We start from the raw sequence: 17335 nt of genomic DNA, 5'->3' as shown, positions 1-17335 counted from the left end.
CCCAGTGGTAAACTAAATTGATTGGACATGATTTGGAAAGGCACACACCTGTCTATATATGGTCTCACAGTTGACAGTGCATGTCAGAGCAAAAACCAAGCCATGAAGACATAGGAATCATCCGTAGTCCTCCGAGAGGATTGGGTCGAGACACAGATCTGTAAAAGGGTATAAAACAATTTCTGCTGCATTACAGGTCCTGAAGAGCACACCTGACAGAGCTTGAGAGGATCTGCAGACAAGAATGGGAGAAGTTACCCAAATACAGGCGTGCCAAGCTTGTACCGTCATACCCAAGAAGACGTAAGGCTGTAATCGCTGCCAAAGGTGCCTCAACAAAGTACTGAGTAATGGGCCTGTCCCACTTAGGCGGCTTTTTAGGCGACTGCAGGAGATAATGCAGTTGCCACATGGTCGCCACATGTTTACTGGTGGTTGCCGGAGAGTCACATTTATGGGCGTGAGGAGTACCCGCATCTTGGGAACTAGTCGCAGCCTCATGCTTGCTGCGAATTTTTCAACATGTTGAAAAATTAGCGGGGACTAGAATAAAGCCGCCATGGAGAGTAGCGAGAATTCTCGAGCAGTATGTGGGTCTCCAGGTGGTCCTAGTGGGTTGCCAGGAGCTCAAAGGTTCTTGTAGGTTCTCGTAGGTTATAGCCAGTGCTGAACGTGAATTTTATTGGCTCATTGCGAAAAAAGAACGCAAGCAATTGTTTACAGAACCAAGGATAACTGACTGGTAATGTTAATGTCCGACGAGCTTCACAGCCGTGTATCTCTGGCTTCTTAAAAGTTGACTCCACTCCTTCTCCCCCTTCTCCCCACTCTCTCTCTCTCCGCCCCCCCCCCCCCCCCCCCCCCCCCCCCCCCCCCCCCCCCCCCCCTTTTAAAGGACTTTCCATGAACTGTGCTTTCTGGCTTCTTAATTACTTTGCCAACCTTCCTGTTGATCGTGGTGTGTGTCTGTACCACATTGGCTTTACACCGTGTGAATTTCACTCAGACAGCGCTCACCCCCGCTTGCCTTGTTCCCGACCTGCATAATGGGCTGGTGAAGGAAGCGATGTGTTTGTGTGTTTCACTCTGACAGTCACCGTTCCAGTTGCCGGTTTTTCAGGTGACTGCCGTCAACTTGACAGTCACTGGCAGTCGCCTGAAAATCGCCGAAGTGGGACAGGCCCATAAAAGGTCTGAATATTTATGTAAATGTGATATTTCATTTATTTCTTTTTAATCGTTTGCAAAAATTTGTAAACACCTGTTTTCACTTTTTTATTATGGGGTATTATGTGTAGATGTATGACTAAAAAAATGAATTTGATCCATTTTAGAATAAGGCTGTAACATAAGAAAATGTGGGAAAAAGGGAAGGGGCCTGAATACTTTCTAAATGCACTGTTGCCTATATTTATTACCAAGTTCTCCCGCCATACTGTAATAGTTGAGAAATAAGTTGCATCTATCACTGCTGGAAAAGAGAATTCCACCTGTATGAAAATATCTTCGGCTACATTCAGCTCCCCAAGCAGATCATCTTTAAATCCAGAATAATCCTAAACTATCTTCAACTGTTACACACTATACTGAGATCATCGAAAAAAGAGTAGCACATTCTAATTCTCACTCTAGTGTAGGAATTCAAGAAAGTCACTCGGCTCATCAGTTTTTCCTTTCAATACCTAATGATTGATTTACAGTTTAACTCAATTTATCTCCATGGTGTTTAAACAGGATTAACATTGGAGCATTTGAAACATGATGATAGATCCAGCTATAAATTATTTATAACCTTGGATGTTTTTGACATGGCCTCCAAATAAGGTGGCTCAATCTAGCAGCAAAGTATGCATACACATTGTACCTGCAGAATTGGAGGCTGAGAGTATACAAGAAATGAGCACGTAGTATTGCACTGTTTGGATAGGAAAGGGTAAAATGGATACTCATTTCACATTACCATTGGAAGTCTGACCTTTTGATACAAGGAGGATTCTTTTTAAATTCAATTGAAAGCAAACATTTTCAGCTACATGTAATTTTCACATTAGCTCTGCAGATTGAATTAACAGTTTACATAAGACGGCAGCAATACCACAACCTGGTTATAGCATTTCAGCTAGCTATTTTGATAAATTGCCTGTCAAAAATCAGCCACTTTCCATACCCTAAATTGCATGATTAACAGGGACCTGCTTCATTTTAATTCATCCATTACTGACAGGTGCAGTCCATTTGTCCGAGGAACAATTATCTCCAAAGAAAAGGCTGGATTGAAATTCACGTCAAACTCTTCTGCATTGAAGGCCCCTGAAGGACAGTAACTGCCTGACTGAGCAATATTATGATGGCTCCGTCCTCTCAGCTAGACTCTCCATTGTGGTCCCTACCACAAGCATCAGCTCTTGCTCATAAGTCATGAGCTGATAGTTCAGCATAAAACCATGCCAAACATTTGGTGAGATACCTTAATTGCCGATAAAGGAGAGCTGTAAAATAGGCTCCAATATGTTTATGGGATGTGTTCAACATTTTTTTCCTGGTTACACTTCTGAAAAACCTGCTTGTAATGTTTGGACAATGCTATGCAGTTTAGAATTCCCCAAGTCATATCTCTTCCTCTACCTGCTAGTGCCAAATAGGGATCCTTCAGGATATCTCTGGCTGGGAGCAATCATAAACAAAAAAAAAAACAATGTTAAATTTAACAATGTTTAAATTATTCTTAACCACAAGTAATCATTAACATTTGTAAGCAGAAGAAATAAGCATAAGAGTGGGCCATGTGGCCTTTTGTGCCTGCTCCACCATGCCACAAGTTTCCTGATCACCCCCTATCTCACCATTTTCCTGGCCTATCCCCACATCTTTTACAGGCTCTCCCTGACTTAAGCAATAGGTGAGTTATGAAAACTCACACCTACATAAATAATTAACAATAGGTAGTCCCATTTACTGAAGGACATGTGTTATTGCAATGGGAGGATAGCAAGGGCTTCCCATCTACTTCATCGAAATTAAATTGTCAGCCAGGCTTGCCGCTCTTCCAGTTTTGGCCATCGTCGGTACAACTCTGGGAAGGTGAGCGAGAATGAGAGAAGCGGTGGTGAGCAACTCCTTGCCAAGGTGGGTGATCTATGCGACTTTGGGGGAGAAGGAGGAGGTTGCAGTGTTGGAGCGGTGGAGCAAACAAAACGATGGCTGGCAGCTGGTGCAAGGGGAGGGAACCCCATGGTCATCAAGCAAGTCCTATAGTGGTGGCGGCCTGAAGGAAGCACTAACTGTCAGGAGCCACAATGTGAGCTGCAATAACCTCATCAACTGGCGGTAATGGCAGCTGGTGAAGAAAGAGCTCACTGGTGCAGACCATTGTCATCGGAGCCCAGTTTTTACGTTTAATGACACAAAATGTAGGAGTAAAGGGCCTGTCCCATTTGGACGACCTAATCCATGAGTTTAGAAGACCCGTTGAAAAAAATGTCGTTGTGTTGATTCGCCAAAGTAAAATACCTCTTACAACTGTTTACGACCTCCTACGACCCCCCTTGACCTCAGTCTTCCACACCTAAGACCAACTACGACTAGCTACGAGTGGAAAATGATCACATGATAAAATTACATCATGTTTGCATTTTTTTTCTCGGGCCAGTTACCGACCTACAACTACCTACGATTAGCTACGATTACCTACGACTACCATCACGACCTACTACGACCTACCTATCATATCTGATGAATAGAGAATACACTTCTAATTTCAGTCCTAAATGGACTACCCCATATTTTGAGACAGTTTTTATACTGTTTTCATTCATAGATACTCTACACCAACGACCAACCACTTCCTCCACAATGCCGCCGCTTCATCTATGCTGATGACCTCTGCATCACCACCCAACAGGAGAACTTCTAGAAGATCGAGTCTGTCCTGGAAAGTGCCATCCAAGAGATGACAACCTACTACAATAACAACCACCTGAAACCCAACCCACCAAAAACCCAACTATGCAGCTTCCATCTTAAAAATCGAGATGCAGGAAAACAACTGAGCGTCTCATGGGATGGCCACAAACTCTCCAACCACTTCCACCCCGTGTACCTCGGAGTCACACTCGACAAGACGCTCTCTTCCAAAACCCACCTTCAGAACACCAAAGCCAAGGTCAACACTCTGCCTCTACGTCCTAGCTGGTATTGCCCCCCCCCCCCCATATCAGGTGATCCATCGTCACCCAAGACGAGCGGAGAGCACAGGAGATCGATACCAGGCACCCCCTGCACAGACACACAGCACCTCCACCCCGACTGAAATCTAGAGCCAGTTTCTTGCAGACAGTCCCACCTCTCCAGACAACCAAAGAAACAGCAAGGACCAACATCTGGAAAGATGAATGGAACCAGCTCAACACACGAGCCCACGACTGGATGGAGAGAGGAATCACTCTGACTGAATGCCTCGCCAGCGGGCACGACCTCCCATGGCCAACCTGGAAGACCCTCAACAGATTACGAGTGGAGCAGGGGAGGTGCAAAGCACTTATGAAAGCATGGAACTACCAGGCAGAAGACACATGCAGCTGTGGAGCATTACAGACAATGTCCCACCTACTGGAGTGTAACGACGCCCCCTAGTGCAGCCCCCAGGACCTGGCTGGACCGACCTGACCAGCTGTGACCTGCGCCAGATACTGGCAGAACGACATCTGAGATTGCAACGGACACGAAGAAGATTCATAGATACCTCAGGTTGAGAAATATCTTCTCTCTGTTAACCTGTCAAGTCTTTTAAGAGCTTTGCTTCTTTCATTAAGGTCATTTTAAATCTTTCTAGACCTTACAGAATGGTGGCTGAGCCTACACAATCTCTTCTTGTATGATTAACCTTCTATTTGAGCAACCAGCATGATGAATCTTCACTGTAATCTTCCTGTAACAGGTATATCCCATTCTAGTTAAGGAAACCAATGTTATACAGGTGTGGTGTCACCAAGGCCCTGAATGATTATAGGAATATTCTTGTATTCAAATTCTTTAGCCATAAAGGTCAACATTTATTTCCTTCTTAACTGCCTGCTGCATATCGATGTTAGCTTTCAGTAAGTGGTGTACAAGCACACTTCCCAATATCGCACATAAAATTTTCAATCACAGCTATGCACTTACCTCTAAGCTAGCCTGTAGTGAGCGAATCAATAAAATGGGGGGATTAGATATTCGAAATCCATTCACCCCTGGAGTTAGATCCAGTTCTAATAAGCAAAGGATAAAAATATGTAGATTTTAGACTGTTTCATGCAATGATTCTCTTTCGGATCATGCAATATGGGAGATACCTCAGACTAGCCATCTAAGGTTTATTTTTCATCTAATTTATTGGTGGTCTATTGACCAGTTCGTTTTTCTCCTTCGCAGTTTTCTTTACATATTATCGACAATACTGAGGAAAAAAGGGAAGGCATCTTAATTAATTTATTAGGAAAATTGTGCCAAGGAATAGTTTTGTCTTGAAGGACGATATGAATGTATGATCTCAGAAAAAAAGACTTGCATATCTCTGAAGATGTATTTCTTTCATTATTCATGACTGGAATATGAACATACATTACCTGGGGTCTAGTTTACAAATAGCACATATTGAATAAAGGACATTAGTAAACCAGATATTCTTATATCAGAATTTAGTGTTCCCATGACAGTAATATTGAGCATAGCATTTTATACCAGAGTTATTTAATTGACATAGAAACATGGAAACATAGAAATTAGATGCAGGAGTAGGCCATTCGGCCCTTCGAGCCTGCACCGCCATTTAATATGATCATGGCTGATCATCCAACTCAGTATCCCGTACCTGCCTTCTCTCCATACCCTCTGATCCCCTTGGCCACAAGGGCCACATCTAACTCACTCTTAAATATAGCCAATGAACTGGCCTCAACTACCCTCTGTGGCAGAGAGTTCCAGAGATTCACCACTCTCTGTGTGAAAAAAGTTCTCCTCATCTCGGTTTTAAAGGATTTCCCCCTTATCCTTAACTCTAAATTCTCTAAATTCTCTAAAAAACTCTAAATTCGAGCATTAATGAATGAAGCCCTTTCATAATTTCCAAGGCAGAGATTATATTTAGAGCTCGGTTAAAAAAAACCATATTGTTTGAATTTTTGTCAGAACTGAGTATTTAGTCAAATTATCTCACCAAACTTTGGTGCATGGTTTTTTATATCTGAACTCAAATGTTGCTTGTTACAACTTGCAGCCTAATTTAGATGAGTAAAGAACCACCAGTAAGACATTGTCTAAAATGATTCATGGTTACCTTTAGAAAAATGAACAAAATAATATTGCCCTCTTCATTAAAAAAATAAATTAAAACATGATATTAAATCAGGAATGTGTAATACAACCTTCTAGCCAGCTTTGCTGATCAATTGGGTCTTGACAAACCATGTTTAGACTTTATTTACTTCATATCCTCTGATATCCTCAATGGTCTCATGCTGTTCATGTCAAAGACCTTTCCTCAATATTGGTGAAAGATCATTGCCGGGAAGCATTCACTCTACATGGATGCTGACTGACCTGCTGAGTATTTCCAGTTTATTCAATCTTTATTTCAGATTTCTGGCAAATTGCCATACCTTTCTTTTGAATAATCTGCAGATTTGTCATGTATATTTCAGCAGTATTAGTGTTTGGAGATTACACATCGGTACCTACCTTTGAAAAGAAAAGGTGAAATGAGCAAACAATTGGGAATTTAGTATGCATTACAATATTTGATAGATGTGTTTCCCTTCTCAAATTCAACGTCCAGGACAAGGGGTCACAGCTTAAGGATAAGGGGGAATTCCTTTAAAACCGAGATGAGAAGAACTTTTTTCACACAGAGAGTGGTGAAGCTCTGGAACTCTCTGCCACAGAGGGTAGTTGAGGCCAGTTCATTGGCTATATTTAAGAGGGAGTTAGATATGGCCCTTGTGGCTAAGGGGATCAGAGGGTATGGAGAGAAGGCATGTACAGGATACTAAGTTGGATGATCAGCCATGATCATATTGAATGGCGGTGCAGGCTCGAAGGGCCGAATGGCCTACTCCTGCACCTAATTTCTATGTTTCTATGTTTCTATGTTTTAGCGAGAAATCTTGTTTACAGTTTTCAAGAAATCTCTCGAACAAAAAATGCAATGCACATTGTGAAGTGTTTACTGAACAGTGAACATATTAACAAAAATGTTTATGGAATATTGATCATGTCAGGAAATTTGCCTCAAGGACAAGATGAAGAACAGCATACTAAATTATCTGTTGGGATGTGCAGTCATTTTGATCACTTAATGTGCTAAACCAAGAAAACCTGTTCCCAAGTGTGGGAAGAGGGAACTTCATGGTGGTTAGTATTTCCATGTAATTAAAGGTGCATGATTCTCATCAAAGTTCTCAGGGAGTAGAAACATTTTTTTCAGATTTTATTCAGTGGTAGCATTGTTATCGCCGAAAACTAATTGCCACCAACCATAAAATTAAACAAATGGAGTAATCATGAAAAATCACATTTTGTTCAGGCAAAGTTAAGATGATTTATTGAAAAATAAGGATAAGCCAATGCATGCCATAATTGGTGAAAATAAAACCATGTTGCATAGTTAAAATCCAATTGGAATTAATAGTGAATAAAATAGTTTTTAAGGAAAATAATGACTGGTTCTCAAAAATGACTTCCCTGAATGTGATGCTATATTAATTGGGTTTCTGCATTCTGACCAAACCTAAAACCAAAATTTCAGTGATTCACAATACTCTTTCACTATTATTTCCAATTTACGTAAATACAAATGAAAATCAAGTTCAAATATGATACTTACTCTTGTCCATCTGAAATCTGGTTGATAAATCATGGCTCCACCAACCAAGTAATCTGAAAGTGAAGCAAAAAATAATGTGTTAAAACCTAGTACATGTTGTAGGGACTATTAGAACATAGAACAATACATCACAGGAACAGGTTCTTCACCCCACGATAACCATGCTGAACATGATGCCATGATAAAATAATAATAATAATAATAATAATAATAATAATAATAATAATAATAATAATAATAATAATAATAACAATAATAATAATAATAATAATAATAATAATAATAATAATAATCATAATCATAATCATAATCATAATAATAATAATTATAATAATAAATACTTTATTGATCCCCTCAGGGAAATTCAGAATAAACTAATCTCGTCTGCCTGAAAGTGATTCCCTGCATATCTATCTGACTATCCAATGTGCTCTTAAATACTGCTATTGTATTTGCCTCCCGAATCATCTTTGGCAGCAGATTCCAGATGCCAGCTCTATATCAAAAACTTGTCCTGCACACCTCCTTTAAAGCTATGCCATCTAGTCTTTTACATTTCCTCCCCATTAAATAAAATATCTATCTGCCTCCCATAACTTCATATATTTCTATCAGGTGTCAACTCAGCCTCCAATGCTCCAGACAAAATAATTTGAGTTTGTACCATCTTTCCATTGAGCTAAACTAATATCTCAAAATACTGTAAATCAGGTAATTGAAGTAAATGCAGAGAATTGAGGGATATGGATCACGACAGGTAGAGGAGATTAATTTAACTTGGCATCATGTTTGGCATGGACACAATGGGCCAAATTGCCTGCCCCTTCGCTGTCCCGTGCTATGTTATATAACCATATAACAATTACAGCACGGAAACAGGCCATCTCAATCGTTCTAGCCCGTGCCGAACACTTATTTTTCGTTTGTCCCATCTATCTGCGCTCAGACCATAACCCTCCATTCATTTCCCATCCATATAACTATCCAATTTATTTTTAAATTATAAAAATAAACATGCCTCCACCACCTTCACTGGAAGCTCATTCCACACAGCCATCACTCTCTGAGTAAAGAAGTTCCCCCTCATGTTACCCCTAAGCTTCTGTCCCTTAATTCTCGTCATGTCCCCTTGTTTGAATCTTCCCTACTCTCAGTGGGAAAAGCTTATCCACGTCAACTCTGTCCAACCTCTCATCATTTTAAAGACCTCTATCAAGTCCCCCCTTAACCTTCTGCGCTCCAAAGAATAAAGCCCTAACTTGTTCAACCTTTCTCTGTGACTTAGTTGCTGAAACCCAGGCAACATTCTAGTAAATCTCCTCTGTACTATCTCTATTTTGTTGACATCCTTCCTATAATTAGGCAACCAAAATTGTACACCATTCTCCAGAAATGGCCTCACCAATGCCTTGTACAATTTTAACATTACATCCCAACTTCTATACTCAATGCTCTGATTTATAAATGCCAGCATACCAAAAGCTTTATTTACCACCCTATCTACATGAGATTCCACTTTCAGGGAACTGTGCACAGTTATTCCCAGATCCCTTTGTTCACCTGCATTCTTCAATTCCCTACCATTTACTATGTACATCCTATTTTGATTTGTCCTGCCAAGATGTAGCACCTCACACTTATCAGCATTAAACTCCATCTGCCATCTTTCAGCCCACTCTTCCAACTGGCATAAATCTCTCTGTAGACTTTGAAAATCTACTTCAATATCCACAAACCCACCTATCTTAGTATCATCTGCATACTTACTAATCCAATTTACCACACCATCATCCAGATCATTGATGTACATGACAAACAACAGTGGACCCAACACAGATCCCTGTGGCACCCCACTAGTCACTGGCCTCCAACCTGACAAACAACCATCCACCATTACTCTCTGGCATCTCCCATTCAGCCACTTTTGAATCCATCTTGCTACTCCACCATTAATACCCAACAATTGAACCTTCTTAACCAACCTTCCATGAGGAACCTTGTCAAAGGCCTTACTGAAGTCCATATATACAACATCCACTGCTTTACCCTCATCAATTTCTTCAGAAAATTCAAGAAGATTAGTCAAACATGACCTTCCAGGCACAAATCCATGTTGACTGTTCCTAATCAGACCCTATCCAGATGCTTATATATATTATCTCTAAGTATCCTTTCCATTAATTTGCCCACCACTGACGTCAAACTAACAGGTCTATAATTCCTAGGTTTACTCTTAGACCCCTTTTTAAACAATGGAACAACATGCGCAGTACACCAATCTTCCGGCACTATTCCCATTTTAATGACATTTGAAATATTTCTGTCATAGCCCCTGTTATTTCTACACTAACTTCCCTCAATGTCCTAGGGAATATCCTGTCCGGACCTGGAGACTTATCCACTTTTATATTTCTCAAAAGTGTCAGTACTTCCTCTTCTTTGAATCTCATAGTTTCCATAGCTACTCTACTTGTTTCCCTTACCTCACATAATTCAATATCCTTCTCCTTGGTGAATACCGAAGAAAATAAATTGTTCAATATCTCCCCATCTCTTTTGGCCCTGCAGATAGCTGTCCACTCTGACTCTCTAATGGACCAATTTTATCCCTCGTTATCCTTTTGCTATTAATATAGCTGTAGAAACCCTTTGGATTTAATTTCACCTTATTGCCAAAGCAACCTCGTATCTTCTTTTAGCTTTTCTAACTTAAGATGCTTTTTACATTCTTTCTACTCCTCAAGCACCTCATTTACTCCATGCTGCCTATAATTATTGTAGATATCTCTCTTTTTCCGAAACGTGTCCAATTTCCCTTGAAAACCATGGCTCTTTCCAATTTTTATTATTTCCTTTCAACCGAACAGGGACATAAAATTTCTGTACTCTTAAAATTTCACCTTTAAATGTCCTCCATTTCTCTTCCACATCTTTCCCATAAAACAAAACTGTCCCAATTTACTCCTTTAAAATCCTTTTGCATCTCCTCAAAGTTAGCCTTTCTCCAATCAAAAATCTCAACCCTAGGTCCAGTTCTGACCCTCTCCATAATTATATTGATACTAATGGTATTGTGATCACTGGTCCCGAACTGTTCCCTAATGCATACCTCTGCCACCTGACCCGTCTCATAATATTGTTCTATGATATTCATTCATTGTTATCTGTGGAATCTTGGGTTCTGCAAAATTTGGATTGCTGTATTTTATAAAATTGTGGGAACATTTTGAAAGACCATCATTTGTTATAAAGTCCTTTGCAATATACACCGAGAAGTTGCCAGAAAAAGTATCAGTTAATATTTCAAACTGATATGAATGAACTATGCTTAGCAGTAGCTTCACCCACCTTTTGTGCATTATGTCATAAATGTCCATGGGATCTGCTCAAAAATTAAATTTTAAGTAGCATAAGGATGGTTTTCATCTTGAACCTGGTGCACGGTTCCCCGATGTTGAAAACAATTGGCAATAATCTGCTGAAAAGCATTTTGAGAAGGGCACCAACCTCAGAAGATTTACTTATGAAAGCAATTAGACAACAGCAATACACAATGTGCTCTGGAAGAGAGAGAAGCTGCAGAGGAGAAGGTGAGAGCTCTAAAATCACAGATGAGAACGCAACATGTGAGCAGTTATGATGGATATGTTGCATATACACAGATAGCTCTACCATATCAGTAAATAAATTACATGCCTGAGCAAATTGCAGGAACAGAGATGTACTATACAGGAACTTGCTATACTTCTGCAAAAGCAGCAAATGTCCAATCCCACCTCCCTGCCCTCATTATGTCCTCTGGCCACCATTCCGCATCCACATAACATTTCTCTTGAAGTAGAGTTCTCAGAGTTCGGCTCAGATTATGCAAATAATTAATTCCACAAAGAAAAAAGATAGTAGGGAGCAGACTCCTGCGATTTGACATTATCCACAACTGGAGACAAAAACTTCTGCATGCTCACAGATCATTGTGTCACTGTCTACCTGGTCGCTTGAAAGATTACCGCCTTAGCGGGTGAAGGACATTGAAGTGCTACACTTGGCTGTAGCCTTTCAGGCAGCGTGCTTACCTATGGCCCACATCTGTGTTGCTATCTGGTCCTTGAAGGTCATTAAAAAAACAATGTACCAGGCTGTCAAAGATGATAAACATTGCATTTGAATGTTAGAAGCTAATATGATATTTGATTTAAACCGTATTTGATGTAACCTTGCATTGACGTAAGCACCAATTCTTCTTCCTCTTCGTTTAAGGCAAATCACTTTTATTATGAAAGAGCACTGTTATTGCAAATATTGGTAATACTACAGATCCCAGCCTCATCTGCTAATATCATGCATATTTGCTCAATATACTTAAGTATAATGTTGATTGCAATTCAGAGTTTTATAGTTATAAACGGTGTATTCAATTAATACAATGAACAAAAAAAAAGTTAAATAAATAAAAAACAGAACAATATAGTGCAAAACCAAAGAAAGATCAAAGTTCCTAGTGCAACCAAGTTCAGAGTTTAGTTAGAGTTCATACTGTTCAATAGCCTGATGGTTATTAGGAAGAAGCTATTCCTGAACCTGGATGTTACAGTTTTCAGATTCCTATACCTTTTTCCGATGGCAGGAGTAAAATAAGAAAATGGCCAGGGTGGTATGGGTCTTTGATGATGTTTGCTATCTATTTTTATTCTTTGGAGTGCAGAAGGTTAAGGGGGGACTTGATAGAGGTGTTTTAAATGATGAGAGGGACAGACAGAGTTCACGTGGAAAAGCTTTTCCCACTGAGAGTAGGGAAGATTCAAACAAGGGGACATGACTTGAGAATTAAGGGACTGAAGTTTAGGGGTAACATGAGGGGGAACTTCTTTACTCAGAGAGTGGTAGCTGTGTGGAATGAGCTTCCAGTGAAGGTGGTGGAGGCAGGTTCGTTTTTATCATTTAAAAATAAATTGGATAGTTATATGGATGGGAAGGGAATGGAGAGTTATGGTCTGAGCGCAGGTATATGGGACTAGGGGAGATTATGTGTTCGGCACGGACTAGAAGGGTTGAGATGGCCTATTTCCGTGCTGTAATTGTTATATGGTTATATATGGTTATTTGAGACAGTGCCTCCTATAGATCCCATCAAAGGAAGGTCAGTACCTGTGATGGACTGGACAATTTTCACCACTATTTCTAATCTCCTTCATTCCTAGGTGTTCGAGTTGCTGAACAAGGCTGTGATGTAACCAGTCAATATGGTCTCTACCGTACATCTGTAGAAGTTCAAGTGAATATTCACCGACATATCAAACCTACTCAATCTTCTAAAGAATGTTGGGCTTTATTTATGATTGCATCAATGTGTTGTGTACAGGATAGATCGTTGCACGTCGAAGAACTTGAAGTTGTCGACTCTCTCCAATACCAACCCTATGATGAAGGTTTGTGGATCTTTTGCCTACCTCTTCTAACGTCAACGTATTTGGTTATCAAGGAGGAAGTGTTATTGCCAACTCGTACAGATTGTGCTCTGTTGATCAGGAAGTCGAGGATCCAGATGCAAAGGGAAAAGCAGAGACCCAGTTCTCTTAGTTTGGTAATGAGTTTGAAAGGGATGATTTTGTTGAACACTGAGGTGTAATCTATGAACAACATCCTGACGTATGTGTTTTTATTATCCAAGTAAACCAATGCAGTGTGGAGAGCCAGTGAGATCGTATCTCCTGGTGATCTATTATGGTGGTAGTCAAATTATAGTTGATCCAGGTACTTGCTTACGTAGCGTATTTGCTGATTGTTCCCCTCTGAGACTTTATCACGTCCAACTCTAAGGCAAGGATGTGTATGAAAGATAAAAATATATGAGATAGGCAGAATGGTTAGATAAATCATTTGTTATACACTACCAGTTCCCTTGGTCAATCTTTACTTGAAAGCAATTGAAAGCTACTGGAATAGTTGAGAGGGGATTAGTGGAAAGTGATTGCTTGTGCAGGAAAGCATGACAATACAATGAACAGTTCCAACTGTTGCAAAATGAGTAAAATGCTGTGCATCTCCTGTTGACAGTTCATCATTTGTACCCCATTGTGGAACTTGAAATGGCCAATTGATGCAATGGTTTAGAATGAACCTAGATTGGATTCTCATGAGAGATTTGTTATAGCTGACAGATTGTAGATTTTGTTGGCTTGAAAAATTAACCCCTCAATGCATCACTCGCCTCATTGAATACCAATCAGATCAATATGTGTTCATGGGCATTTGTCTTATCTTCTGTGGCTATGGTGCTAATTAGTTATCACCGACGTTCAGTTCTAATCCAAATGTGCCACAAATTCCAAATGGGTTTAAACATGTAGACTACATGTTACAGTATTCACTACAGTACCTAAATGTTAGCTTAGTCATGGAGTCATAAAGTCATGCAACATGGAAACTGGCCCTTCAGCACAACATGGCCACACCGATCGACATGCCACATCCACACTAGTACCACCTTCATGCGTTAGGCCCATATTCCCCTAAACCTATCCTAACAATGCACCTGTCGAAATGTTTCTTAAATGTTGCAAAAGTACCTGCTAAACATTGCGATCGTACCTGCAATTTTCTGTTTATGTTGCAATGAAAGCTGCAATATTAGCCATGAGATGAGCTAATGCATAATAGGTGCCTCGCCATGGTACTGATGAAGTTGCCCATTATATCTGTGCTGAAGGATGGACCTTGTCAGGCTCAAAACTCAATGCAATGTTATATCTCCCATGCTTTCTGATGTTGGATTTGTGCCTTCCATCAACGCCCAAAACAAGTAGATGTTTCTGGTTATGTATATTTGTCAGTCCATTCCTTCTATCTGGAGATGCTGCCTGTCCCACTGAGTTACTCCAGCATTGTGTGTCTAACTTACATTCAATGTACTGATGGATGAAGGCAAGCACACTATATTCCTTCTTTGTCATTATATCTACTTGAGCTTGGATCCCAAGATCCCTTGTTCATCAGTGCTCTTCAACATTTCACTCTTTACTGGATTAAAGTCCACTGCCATATTTCTACCATTATCTGTAACACACATATATCCTGCTATATCCTTTGACAGTCTTCTTCACTGTTCTCAACTCTGCAATTTATTGTGTCATCTGCAAACTCAGTAACTAATCCACCTACATTTTCATCCAAGTAATTTATATATATTACATACAAAAGAGATCCCAGCATAACCTCCCACCTCCATTCAGAGGAACATACCTCCACCATTACCCTCAAGCTTCAATGGCCATTCTACCAAGTTACCATTGTTCCCATGCATCTTAATTTTCTGGATCAACCTACATGGGCCGCCTTGCCAAATGCCTTATTAAAGTTTATGTCGACAATGTCCACTGTTCTCCCGTTCTTAAACAATGGAACAATAGGTTACTCCCCAATCCTTTGACCTCACCTGTCGCTAGAGGGATTACAATGATCAAAGCTGTCATGTGTTGTCTTTTCTCTCTCAAAAATCTGGGATGGATCTCATCGGGACTTGGGGATTTATTCATCAATGTTCTTTAAGGGACACAATGCTGCCTCCTTTTTGATCTTAGGTTATGAACATAACCCACGCTGATCTATCCTCCATGTCCTCCTTGGTGAATACCGATGAGTAATACTCATTCAGTACTTTTGACCACTGACTCCAGGATTAAATGCCCTCCTTTATCCTTGAGAGGTGTTATTCTCTCCCTAGCTGCCCCTTTGTTTTTAATGCATGAATAAAATACCTTTGGATTTTCCTTAAATCTTACTGACCAAGGACATTTCATGGTCTCCAGTGGCTCTCATGTTTCCTTGATTGAGTTCTATCATGCTCTCTTTATGTTCCTTCAAGGCCCTGTCTGAATTCAGCTTCCTACACCTTACGTGCGATTTATTTCTCTTTTTGAAAAAATAATTACAATATCTCTTGTCATCCAAGATTCCCATAATTTGCCGTCTTTGTCTTTCCTCTTTACTGGATCATGCTGGTCGCAAGTTACGTTCAGAACATACTGATCCTTATCTTCCCCAGCCTCAGTCTTACAACTAGTCACCTGATCTCATTAAGCTATTCCAAAGATACCCTCTAAATTTCAATATAATCTTGATAGATGAAAAGAAGAATGTTCTAAAATTGAGATACAAATGGGGCTAAAATGGATAGCAAGCAAATGTAGAGTGCATTGGAGAAGTGTGACTAAATTAAGATAGATACAACATGCTGGAGCAATTCAGCGGGACAGGCAGCTTCTCTGGATAGAACCATTCCTTCTATCCAGAGAAGCTGCCTGTCTCGCTAAGTTGCGCCAGCATTTTGGGTCTATCTTGCGTGTAAATCAGCATCGGCAATGCCTTCCTACACATTGCGACGAACCTAAGCGTGCCCTATTCTCATAAGTGACTGTGGCTTAATGAGACCAGTCACACCTATTCCTTTGAGTTTAAGCTAACCCTGAAGGAGATAGGAATAGAAAGGTATGTTACACCATGTGTTTAGATATTGTGCTGATCTTGACTGAAAAGCTGGCACTTTAAAGAAGAGAGGAGATGTTACTCAATTTGCAGTGGTGGGAAATGTCTGAGAACATTGTGGGGACACATGAATGTTGGATCTGAACTTTAATTTTCACAGGTTGAGGAATGTGAAGTTAATGCAGTTGATGGGATATACCATTTAAAGATGGTTTAACTAACTCCTGGCATTGATCCCTATAACTATGTGTGATATCTTGAGCTCAGACACAGAATAACAAGTTAACTCAGTGCTGACTGGAACATGACTGCATAGCTGCACTGTGGTTTATTCAATCATTTACAATCCTCCAACCAAAGGTGGCGCTATTACATCTCCTCCAACCTTAATAAAAACATTATCGCCTTGTTGACATTTTAAAATATAACATTTCTGACATTTTTGAATATAATAAAAATGGTATGAATTTATTACAATCTTGTTAGATTGTTTACTTTTATATAACCTGAAAATAATGAGGGCATTAGGCAAAATACATATACAAAATACATATACAAAATAAACTTCACAAATTAAACCTAACCACTGGGTTTCTCCTTCTTTCTGGATATCTTCCCTGATCAAAAGTTTCTGACTGTTTAGAACCACTTGGACTCATTTTTGATCGAGTCAAGTCTTCCTTTTGACCTGCATTCAAAGATTCCAGTCAATTTTGTTTGACTGTCAAACACACTTGAACCTCCATTTTCAGGCTGGTTCAAACTGACACTATCTTGTATACCTTCTTGTACCATTTCTGGTTCATCCGTTGGTACCTGTACTTGAGTGGTAATCAAATTATCTGACTTGTCTAATTGGTCTGGTTGCAAACCTGTCTGTGCTTGCATAGGTATGATATGGTCAATGTGTACTTTTCTCACCTTTCCACTTCCAAACATCTTGACCAAGTATGTCCGTGGTCCGCACTTTCTCACTACTCTGCCAAGTAACCA

The 17335-nt window shown here is 40.0% G+C and overlaps 1 protein-coding gene across 1 annotated transcript in view; it reads right to left on the bottom strand.

Annotated features, from left to right (window-relative positions):
- The window catches only part of kynu (kynureninase), a 221569-nt gene that overhangs the window by 19277 nt on the left and 184957 nt on the right, over positions 1–17335 (bottom strand). The window contains exons 11-12 of the mRNA XM_055638665.1: positions 7862–7914; positions 5164–5249 (exon numbers count right to left, since the gene is read on the bottom strand). Coding sequence (XP_055494640.1) covers positions 5164–5249; positions 7862–7914 — 139 coding nt within the window. The remainder of the gene's footprint in view (positions 1–5163; positions 5250–7861; positions 7915–17335) is intronic.

This window comes from Leucoraja erinacea, chromosome 7 (assembly GCF_028641065.1).
Source record: "Leucoraja erinacea ecotype New England chromosome 7, Leri_hhj_1, whole genome shotgun sequence".
NCBI classification, from domain to species: Eukaryota; Metazoa; Chordata; class Chondrichthyes; order Rajiformes; family Rajidae; genus Leucoraja; species Leucoraja erinaceus.
Note: the sequence above shows the minus strand (reverse complement) of the source record. Positions and strands in the feature narration are given on the sequence as shown.